Consider the following 12153-nt stretch of genomic DNA (forward strand, 5'->3'; position numbering starts at 1 on the left):
AGGGTTGGATCTAACTTTAGCTGAATGGATGAAGCCTAATAATATTTTCACTATTTAATGCCATTAAAGTAAAGTAAAAAGTTGTTACAATAATTAGTTCAAACTTTTGCTCTTGTGTTTTACTACATATAACAGGTTTGGAGTATGAGAACTGCACTCAAATTAATATTTAAAATCAACCTCAACTTAAGTAAAACTGGTGAAACAGAGGGTAGAAAGCAAAACATTTCACATACACCACAGCTTGTCAAATAAAATATAAGAAACCATGTCAAACCCTTATGTGTCAAACCGAAGACTTTCAGTAAAATGCAAAAACATTCTTGCCTTTTTGATCTTTAATGTAACTCTCTTTGCAGTTGTGCATGAGTTGAAGAATCCATTTGTGCTGGGCACCAATACATTGCCACGCAGGGTCCCCAGAAGCATGGAGATCAGAAAGATACCTGTAAAACCAAGTCCAGAGATTGCAACTCAGACTTGACATATTGAAAACTTAAAATACAGCGAAGTTGAATCATAAAGACCCTTTTCTGTACTTCTTAGGGGGAAAAAAATCTAAAGAACTAGTAGAATTTTAAATGAGAGACATTTACACTGAAAACTAGAACAAGGTTTGCAGTTTATCTTCCTATTTAGTGGATGCAAAGCCTTATCTGACCAAAAGAAAAGAACAGAAATAGACAGAATACATATAGTTAACAAAACATTAATATGTAGCTTTAGTTATTCCTCCAATAAGGTACCTGAAACCAAGTTCCTTCTTTAATTATCTGTCAAGATCTTAGTTCAATGCTCTGTGTTTTTGTTGCAACCACTGTTGACATCATAAGCACCAGTCTACTGTATTTTCCTGCACTAGTTATATCCTGATTGTACCATCATCTCTTTAATCTTGAATGTGAATATTAATGATGAGTAAAGAAGGAATTATTGGGGGGGGGTGGATTGAGAGAGAGCATGTGTGTGTGGTGTGATAGAGACCAGATGTGGTTCCTTTGAAAAAAAGGCCTTAAAGTTCTAGAAAAGGGGGAGCGCATCACTAGGTATCTAGGGGAAAAAAATCAGCTGCTGTGCTTGCATCTGCATGTGCACAAATAGAGACTGCAGAAGTTCATGCCCAGCAATTCTGAAACTAAAGTATTGGCCTTCAAATGTATGTGATGACAACAGCAGCATGTTGAATAACTGAGCTGGCAAAGTGCTTCAAGATAAGTGCTTAAGTATTAGCAATTAGCAATATTATTTTGTATACTACAAAGTTTCTTATACTGTACTACCTAAACACAGAATGGATTTAGCAATGCTCGATTCCCAAGATGAAATACACTGATTTAAGATCATAAGCAGTACTGAAAAGTGCATAACCCTTTCACAAAAGCTAAATTATTACATCTGAGTAATGCTAATTGATATGATTGCAAAATTCCAACTCTCTCAAGAACTGTCTGTGGTACTTGAGACATGTAGACATTGTTTTTGTCAAAGCGGGCTCATCATTTGGACAGATGAGATACTCTTTAAAAATGAGCAGTTGTGTAAGCTTTATAAATCATGAGCTCAACTTCATCAGTTTTCAAAAGGTCTTGAATCTGCATTTGACTCAATTAAGAAAACATTTCCACTTAAAAAAAGCTTTTGCTGGCTTTGGGAAAGATGTTTAACTAACTGGATAAGGGAATTTTGATCAATATGATGCAGATATTAGTCTAAAACATGACCTACAAAAAGATAAAAATGGGTTGACACACTTTTAGTGTCTTTTTGATTAAGGCATTCATTTGTGTTTGTTTTGGGGAGCAGGAGGATAATTTGTAGTGTTTCAGATCTCATTCCCACTGAAATACTCAGGTTGTACAGAACATCAAACGTATCAACGATTTACTGAGGATAAGTGATTTTTATTCAGACTATTTTAAAGTCTTAGGGTTTTTTGTTTGTTTGTTTTAATATCTATGTAACTAAGACCACTTGGGAGGAAAAAAACCCTCTTTTACTCCGTCTACATTAAGGAAATTTGCCCTGGTATGACCATATCATTATAGTTACACCCATATAAACCCCTAACATAAACACGGTGTCCTGTGGTCAAGCAGGGCTTGCACTGGTGCAGCTTCAGCTAGTAACACATCAAATTAACTAGGACTGAAATAAGCCCCATTTTGCACCGATGCGGTGTATCCACATGTGTAACTAAAATCAGTGTAGACATGCTGGTATAAGTTTCCTTAATGTAGGCAGGGCCATTCTTAAGGATTCAACACTTCTGTCCCTTTAATGAGGGCATGAAAAAGCTCCTAACACATAGTTCTGTATCTTCCAAAGAAGCACTCCAAAAAGGGAGTAACATGACTTTCCCTTTTCTAAGGAAGACTTTTTTTAAACTTTCAAGACTATTTTATATATTATTAAAAAATAATAATAAAAGGAACACACTTCTTTGCTCCATGACCCTTCCTTTAAACACTGACATAGCAATTACATACTATTCATATAAAGAAAAGGAGTACTTGTCAATTCATCGGATGCATCCGATGAAGTGAGCTGTAGCTCACGAAAGCTTATGCTCAAATAAATTTGTTAGTCTCTAAGGTGCCACAAGTACTCCTTTTCTTTTTGCGAATACAGACTAACACGGCTGCTACTCTGAAACATACTATTCATATAGCACCCAAAAAGTGTGTTGGTACAATTCAGACACAAGAAGACTGGTCACCGTAAGAAAGAACTTACCATCTAATGATCCAATTCAGTAATGTATTTAGATCTCTGAGCACATAAGTAGTTCTATTGACTTCAATGGCTCATATGATTAAAGTTAGACACTTCCTTAAGTATTTTTCTAAATCGGAGCTTAAAACTCCAATTATGTAGCTTGTTCTGTGCACACAGAGCTCTCTTCAGTGGGTATCCTGGGGTTCCGAGACTGTCTCAAGAAGTGGCTGGTGAGGCTTTTGCCCTATGTATCAAGGCGGAGGGTATGTCTACACGGCTCACGGCAACAAGTCTTCCAGCTGGGGTTGACAGACTTGGGCTACTACTACTGCACTAAAAATAGCTATGTAGATAGTGTTTTGAAGCTGTAGCTTGGGCTCTGAAGTCCACCCCACTCCCTAGGCTTCAGAGTCCGAGTTCCAGCCCAAGCCACAATGTCACTACATGTTTTTAGCATGGTAGCATGAGCCCAAGTGTGTCAACCTGAGCTGGGAGGCTCGCTTCCGCAGACTGTGTTGCAGCACCCACAGTGTCTAGGAGTCAGTGGGTTTACAGCAGGGGAACAGGGCCTGCTGCTCTTCCCAAGTCCTCTCCTGAGGATTTAAGAGCCTACCCAAAATAGAGTGGCACTGGCAAAAGGCTGCTGGTATGGGGAGTTCAAAAACACTTTCATGCTGGTATGCACAACATCAGCTTGTGCATATCCTCCCCCCTTTGGGAATGCTGTTGTAGAAAAATGTCACTGACCCTTGGAATTTCTATGCCAATCAATCTATCTGCCCATGTAATATTACTCCTTTTAATATGAACCAGTGGTAAAAGAACCAAAACGATAATCTGAAAAGTAAAACCTTTTGAACAGAAATCCAAACGAACACTTTTTAGTATTGCTAAATCCAAGACAATTTCCTTTTCATGCCGAATCAAGATGGATTATTATTAATGAATATGGAATCCATTTTAAGATCAGTGACTCCTTCAGTTTGGATTCATACTGTGATAGTTTTTATCAGAATCTTGATATAAATACAACTTTGTTTCAAAGCTTTTTAATAACCATTTAATGAATGATCATTGGGATTAAATTTCTCATTCTAGAGGAGTGTCATTTATTACACAATACAATTTATTCTTGCTATTATTTACATAGACTTGAGCCCTGGGCTGAAAAAGATAATCTCAAATTCTGTAAGAAAAAATTCAGTGTTTAAAATGTAATAAAATATTAATTGCATTATCTGGGAAATGCACAGACATGCATCTGATGTACAATATATTTGACAAAGATACTAGGTAAAAAATCACCTTATATAACGTTTTTGATCATGTAATGTTGATGGAGTCTCAAGCAATTTATTCAGAAGAAGTTCTCTTAAGGCTTCAATTCGTGTTTCAACTTCAGCATAATCTATGAAAAAAGGAATGCAGAATTCCAATATACCTTTCTTTGCCTGAAGTGTCAACTGAAAATTTTAATATTTTCTCAGCAAAAATCTCATGGCTTTAGAATAAAACTGATTAATTTTAACAAGTTTTTAAATTGTACCAGTTCTTACAAGATGAATCTTCAAATATCACCAAACTATTATGTTTCTTCTTGGAGGATTAAATTTAGAAGTTGCTTTGTTAGCTCCATGTTCAGTATTCTAGCCTGCACTATTTCCCTGTACATTAGGAGTCAAAACCTAGATTTCTTGTCCTTTTACATATGCAACCACAGGCGCCCCCCCCCAACTACCATATATAATATTTCCTTAACAACTTCACTGTTGTGTTCAATTTGGATTAGTTTTGTTTTTGCAATGTCACTAATTTCACCACATGGGTGGCAACGCTCTCTGTTCATTTTCTTCTCAAATGGATTTTTTTTAAGAATTAAAAAAAAGGTTATAAGCGAGTTTTATGTAGAATTGGATCTTTGTTCTCAAGAAATTTCTAGACTCTGTAATTTTGAATTAGATATTCAAAACAATCACTTTGTGTACTCAAGCAAGGTATATGTACTCTTTACTGTAATTTACATCTGAAAGAGTTCTGTAAACAATAATTTTACAAAAAATACAAGCTTTGGCTTTGAAGCTTTTTCACAAGTATGCCAAGCGAGGGACACCCTAAGCTGTATCCTGTAGTTACTGAAACCTGTTTTATGTCTAGTAATACTAAGCCTTTAAAAAAAAAAATTGGCTGCAGGCTCCTATTATATATACTACAAAGTAATATGTATCTCTCAGATGGAAAACTTGCCAGAAATATTGTTTAAAGTAATTGTTCCAAATTCTAAAGAGGGCTTCATATAAACAGAAGCTGAAGCCCACATAAGGCTTCTCACGGTGCTACATGTTCTTTATCTTTCCTGTTAAAAAACAGCAGTGAGTCAAAGTAACGGAACCCAAATCTTACATTTTTTGAACACTTGAACCTCGGTCTTCCCAAACAGTGACTTGGCTTTTTCATAGTCATTAATGACCACATCGTAATCACCCTTTAAAATAAAGGAACATTGGAGATTTGTCACAATAAAAAGATATTGTAGATTGATTTAAGTGGGAAAAACACATTTGTACTTTATTTTTTAAATGCACTGTACCTTTTGTATATTCCTTTCAATATTAAGAGGAAGGTTGAAAAGAAACTTAAAACGTTGAAGGACATTGAGTGCATTTCTTGTTGAATCTGCCTTGTCTTTACGACCCAACACTTCTTGGAATAAGGTATCTGCAGTGTTACTTGCCCCTATTTTAAAGGAGGGAGAAAAAAAAGGAAATAAAGTAATCATTGCAGAATAAGATCACTATATATTCCTCAATAGCTAATCTTTTTTATCAAAGGATACTGGATGTTAATTATAAAGTAGTGAATAATTACAGCTGATTCTATAAACTCAAATTAACACTTTAATGATTTCTGTTCAGCTATATTAAGCACGTCACAATTTACTGAAATACTATTTCAGTGCTGATCGCTTAGCTTTTTAATGTGGTGAGACCTCCGTACAATTAAAAACAACCACATTTTCCTAGTTCAAGTGCTTAACTTCACTGTGGTGATTTTATAGTTTGTTTTGGCCACCAATCTAAATTTTACAGTTAATCTATGCCTTTTAGGCTACTCGATCATCAGAGACTGGCTTTTTTAGAACAGAATATAATGAAATTATACTTGTTGAATTCCCTAGCTTCAAGAGTTAGCATTGCGGGGGAAGGACGGTTTCTTTCTTTTTTCTTTACAGCTATATAAAGCAAGTTTGGGCTTTTTTGAATTCCACTAAGAATTTTTTTACGATGGATATCCTTAGATCTTTGGCATTAAAATGCTTCATTTTAAAAAATGAATCTTTATAGTAACTATAGACACATTTAAGCAATTATATAGAGCTCCACTATTGGAACACCATTATATAAGGGTCTGATCCTGTTTGCATTGCAGTCAACAGTAAAATTCTCATTCCCTTCACTGGATGGCAGATAAAGCCCTATGTTAACAATTTTATGTGAATAAGAATGTCTACATTAATCTATTAACATTTATTAATTTTTTTCAATCAAAACACATTCTAAAGAGAATAAAATTATTTTTCCCCAATCAGACTACAAAGTGTTATATCATTTTGTACTAAAACGTTTCCCATAATTGTTTAGTACAAAATAATAAAATTTCTGTTACACTAAGGAAGATTAGTAGGGGATGTGAAATATTTACATTTTTCAACTTGTGACTTATTTTTAATTAGGCAAAAGGAAAAAAGAAGAACTGTTTTAGCCTTTTAGATCGCTGCCTGTAAAAAGTGTCTACATTATCTGGTCTAGTGACTATACTTTAAGCAAAGATGAAAAAATTACATCAGTCTCACTGGGTGGCTTGCATGCCATTTTCTCTAGTCAACACTGTGGGTGGCCTGCTCAAGTTAAAAGTAGTCTTTGTAAAATAATTGTTAAATCTAAATAATGTTTAAACTGTTGAAATTTTGAAGCTCTGACATAAAAATCTCTGTTTTTTCAGGACAGCCGTTTCTACTACATGTGATTTAATGTAAAATAGTTTAATTCATTAAAAAAAACCCCACAACATAATATCTAACTGGACACTTAAATACCGACACTGGATAAAGTTTGATTTTTTCCAAATGCCTGTTTTGTTATATTTTCTAGTATATAAAAAGAACCACTGTTTTATTTTAAATCACAACTTGCTTATACATTCACTTAATAGTTAAGCAACAAGTCATTTATTATTTTCTGGTAATTATATTTATAATCACAAGGCATTTTTCACTTACACATAAGGAAGTTTCTTTAAAAGGTGACTAACAACTGTAGAATTGCACATGGATATTTGTCTTTAGTTTAAAAGAATCCATAACTCAAATCCTTGAAGAAATAATATGCTTTATTATTCCTCAGCACAATTTTAAGGCATTTGCATTTCTTTTCTATGGATTATTTTTAAATTATTTTTTGAGAAATATCAAATCAAATTCCTATGCAAGAAAAAGTTTCTTTTTAGTTACACAAACTGAAAAGTTAATCATTGTCCTTTGTTTATGACCTATTACAAAATCTCCTATAATACTTAAGAGTGCATCACCTCCAACTGTACCTGATGCAAAATCCAGTGCTTCAGACCCCAGGTGTTCTTAACCATTAAAAACATTGGCATATTTCAGATTGCCTGGCAGATGCATGTTTAAAAGGAGTTGATATACCTTATAAACATATTTTTTTTTCTCCAAAGGGTTAAGCTTCAAACAATCCTCACATCTTGACCTCTGAGTCAATGGGATTTTTGTCACTGACTTCAATGGGTGCCGAATCAAGCCCTATACTGAAGAAATATACTTAAAAAAGGTGTAACAGACACCTTGTCCATAAGTGCTTCTTACCAAAAAGTAAAGTAGTGACTACTTATCAGTTTTCCTTCTCTGACAGATTGGGAAATAAAAAACTTATGTGGACAGTAGAAAATGACAATCAGGTAGATACCATACCAATAAAAGGAAAACAACTTTTAAAATATACTGAATTCTTTTAAGCTACCATTCTTGATTAAACCCATCCCTTTGCACCGAACAATAAATGACTGTATGTGTAAATATAATCGTTTCTTTGCATAACATTATTCTCTTTCTTTTTAAAGTCTATGCCCTGGCCCATCCAGCCTCCATCATGACTTGCCCACCTTCACAGGGGTGGAAAAGCCACCAATTCTTTTCCACAATAAAGCAAAAGCCAATACCATTCTGAAGTGCCTGGCACAAGCTACTCTAAAAAGCTTGCTTGCAAAAGATGGACTGCATGACTTGCATACAGATTTCAACTCCACTTGCTAAACCAGAGAATGATCATATAGTCTATTGTTAATCAGAGGTCCGTCACAAGCAGTCCCTGAGAGGACACATGAATTAGTCTAAATACAGCATACTTTTGCTGTGTTTTTACTATTTTTACATTTTAAAAATTTACTTTGGTCAAAAGAAAAAAAGCTTGCACTGACTTTACATGTGGTTGGGTGTAAAGTATATGGCATTGTAGGTTGTGCCTAAAATTTTGGCACATGCATGTTTTCCTAAGTGTATCATTTTGCCCGTATGAAAAAAAACAAAACAGATGTGTAGACACAAACTGTTCAGAAAGTAAATTGCAAATACCAGGTTTTGCATGGCCAAGAAAAAAAAAGCTACATGCAAAACTGCATGTACAACAGTGTACATGAAAAGTACTATTATAGAGCCTGGGTGGAGGACTTTTTGAAAAACTATTCCCTCTCCCCCTACCCACACTATCATTGTATATTCACACACCAAAGTATCCTGATTAAAAAAAAAATCTGCTTCCATGTCACTTTTCTGATTTCATACAGCACATTCAGGCTCTCAGACACTGAGTCAGTTATCTGGATGTCATTCCCTGCTTATTGATACAGCACTAAGGGAAACATCCCTTCCTCTGTGGAAAAAAATCACAATGAAACCAAGTAAAATTATCTTGGCAAACATCCAAGAATTAGGAACTGTAACTTTTGTGATCTGGTGAAGCATGTAAAACTCTCTCCCAACTCAATCATACAATATGAGGAATACTTTAACAGGAAAGAGGTTGTAGTTGAAATTTTCAAAAGCGCCTAAGTGACTTAGGAGTACCAGTCCCAACGTGGTCTGAATGACTGAATATCAAATAAAAAATGTATTGTAAATAAATCTTACTAGTGTAAACACTATTTCCAGTGGCAGCTCTCTATTTTTCTTCTGCCACTGCTTTAATGTATTGCATTTAATTCCACTCATTGTCCTAGATACACATTTATTTTTCAAAACGTTTTTGTGTATACTTTTTAAAACCAAGATTTGTCACTTTAGAAGCAGGAAAACAATATTTACCTTAAAAGTCTCCCCTTCTTCCCCATTGTTAACCATAAATCTGATCCTGTACCTATTGAAGTTCATGGCAAAGTTCCCATGGATTTCAATGGATGCTGCATCAGGTCCCAAAAATCATCACTATGCAAGAATAAATGCCAGGACAAAAACTCACTGTTTTCTACTGTGTAACAAATTCTAAGAAATATATTAAAGCTTTCATAAAGTCTGACGTCCATAAATAGTTGCTGGTGGGAGGACAAAACTTACTGTTTAGTACATTCTCCAGTTTTTGCGTCATGGATCCTTCTACTTTTTCCGTTCCATCCGCTTCCAGTTTTTGATGGATTGCTGGAATACAATGTCTAGTTAAAATGCAGATCATTTAAATCAACGGGAATACATTATATCAACGTGACACTTTAAAACAGCTTCTCAAAAATTTTAAATTAAGTGCTATATTTCTTGCTAGACATAAGCAGCTCAAATGTTATGAGAGGCACCATGGTCTAGTGGGCCACAGGGCGAAGAGCCAGACACTCCAGAATTCTAATTGTTACATTGCCACTGTGTGACGTTGCATAAATCACTTAATCTCTCCAGGTCTCAGTCCCCCCAAGGATAATGCTATAAAATAGTATTAATTTTGTATGTAGTATTTTGAAAATATAAATACCACATAAATGCTATATGTTATCATGATACTGGAATGTAGTTTGTAGGTGTGACCCTAACAGCATCCCAATGCAAGAGGCTCAATGATATCTGGTAATGAGTTTCAGCTCACCTGACCAGTTCAGAGTACCTCAATACATTAATGTTATAATCTGTATCTCATGTGTGTTATGTGAAAACTACCACCACACTGATCACTAACATTCTTGTGTGGTGTATATACAGTAAGTTCCTAAGGGACCATACATATATGAAAGAAATGTGGAACTAAAATGTGTTTACCAGACAAGTCTGGGTCGTGGGTAAACAGGTTTCTCTCAGACAAAGGATAGGTCAGCACTTCAAGTCAGGTGTCACCACAGGTGATTAGCAATCACATGTCAAGTGGCCATTCATTTGCAATGGAGAGGGCAGGAACAGATCAATTTACATTTTAGCGAACACCAGTGGGGGAAGAAACCAGCATGGAACTTCCTTCACCCCCAGACTACATGTCTCCTTCCTCAGATCTTGAACAAACTTTATTGGGCGGGGGGAGGGGAAGCAGCGGCAGGGGTAAGTTTCAGAAGAATCCATTTCAAAGGTTCACTGGACTGTAAAAGAGAGGGGCAAAGAACTGCAAGTTAGCTTTCACCTAAGACGACAAAGGAACCAAGCATTTTGTACTAGATTCTGACAGGGGGAAGGGCAGGTGAGGTGAAGTGGGGTCAGCCATCTTGCTGGAAGGAAGTGTGGTAGGAGTCTTACCCTGAACCAAGACTGTAGTTTTGTTAAGTTTCTAGAAAGCATTTTTTACTTTTATTTGCTTGTAACCATTTCTAACTCTATCCTTTATATCTGAACTCATTTAAAATCCCATCTCCTTTTGTTAATAAACTTGCTTTACTTTTAATCTAAATCAACCCAGTGCTGTGTTTCAACTTAAGTGATAAGCTCTGCATTTTGTCTCTTCAGAGGAGCAAACAAACCTTATTATTCCTCTGAATGATCCAGGAAAGAGGTTGGCCATTGCAGAACGTAGTTTGGGAAAATGCAGGACTGGGGAGTGTTGGGGTCACCTTGGCAGGTGTAACCAAAGCTGGCGTATACCAGAGCATGGCTAGGATGTAACAAGCAGGCTGCTGGAATCAGAGTAGCTGACCAGAGCAGCTTAACACACAGACACTCAGTGCTCGCTTGTCTCCTGGCTGTTAGTGTCAGGGCTGCGAGGTAGGATGACCAGTAATAGGTGCCTACAGAAGACAAAGTGCTGAATATCGGGACTGTTCTTTTAAAATCAGGACATCTGGTCACTCTAGCTGTGAGCACAGCAGCAGAGCATTTAAGGCACCCAGGTTTAAAGACACAACCATTCAGTGGGCTGGATTACACCCCAGAAAATGACAATAGATTGAAGCTACAGTTATATTATAATTAAGGCTAAGATTCTGTCATGGTTACTTTTAGTAAAAGTCATGGACAGGTCACAGGTAACAAACAAAAATTCACGGAAGCTGTGATCTGTCTGTGACTTCTGCTGCTGAGGCTCCATGGTTTCCTCCATCACCATGGTGGCTGGGAGCTTTGGGGATCCCACTTCGCCCATGGCAGCTGGGAGATGCAGGGTGACCATATTTCCCAAAGCGAAAATGGGACACCCAGCCGCTTGCCCAAGGCATCCCCCTCTCCCTGCGCAAGGCTTTCAACCTGTCCCTGGAACCCTGAGGCGGGCCCCCTCAGGAGTCTGTCACCTGTCACTAGAACTTTGCAGGGGGCACCCTGTCACTTGCTACTGCTATCGCCTATCGCTGGAACCCTGCCAGGGCCACACTGGCCGTCAGCTCCAGAGTCCTGCAGCACCTGGGGCTGAAGCAAAAAATGTCATGGAGGTCTCTGGAAGTCATGGATTCTGTGACGTCCATGACCTCCGTGACATAAACGTAAACTTAATTATAATTAGGGTTGTCAAGAGATTAAAAAAAATTGAAATTAATCAAAATTAATTTAAATTAATTAATGTTTATAGGGTTAAACAATAATAGAATACCATTTATTTAAATACTTTTGGATGTTTTCCACATTTTTAAATATATTTATTTTATTTTCAACACAGAATACAAAGTAACAGTGCTCACTTTATATTTATTTTTTATTATAAATATTTGCACGGTAAAAATAAAATAGTATTTTTCAATTCACTTAATACAAGTACTGTAGTGCAAGCTCTTTATCATGAAAGTTGAATTTACAAATGTAGAATTATGTACAAGAAATAACTGCATTGAAAAATAAAACAATGTAAAACTTTAGAACCTACAAATCCACTTAGTCCTACTTCTTGTTCAGCCAATCGCTCAAACAAGTTTGTTTACATGTGCAAGAGACAATGCTGCCCACTTCTTGTTTACAATGTCACCTGAAAGTGAGAACAG

The 12153-nt window shown here is 36.2% G+C and overlaps 1 protein-coding gene across 2 annotated transcripts in view; it reads right to left on the reverse strand.

Moving 5' to 3' along the window:
- EXOC2 (exocyst complex component 2) overlaps positions 1-12153 on the reverse strand; it is a 185358-nt gene that overhangs the window by 113188 nt on the left and 60017 nt on the right. For both annotated transcript variants that reach the window (XM_084618786.1, XM_084618785.1), the window contains exons 7-11: positions 9338-9418; positions 5303-5448; positions 5116-5197; positions 4021-4123; positions 328-446 (exon numbers count right to left, since the gene is read on the reverse strand). In XM_084618786.1, coding sequence (XP_084474912.1) covers positions 328-446; positions 4021-4123; positions 5116-5197; positions 5303-5448; positions 9338-9418 — 531 coding nt within the window. The remainder of the gene's footprint in view (positions 1-327; positions 447-4020; positions 4124-5115; positions 5198-5302; positions 5449-9337; positions 9419-12153) is intronic.

The sequence above is a fragment of the Lepidochelys olivacea genome (genome assembly GCF_965140295.1).
Source record: "Lepidochelys olivacea isolate rLepOli2 genome assembly, chromosome: 2".
Taxonomy (NCBI): domain Eukaryota; kingdom Metazoa; phylum Chordata; order Testudines; family Cheloniidae; genus Lepidochelys; species Lepidochelys olivacea.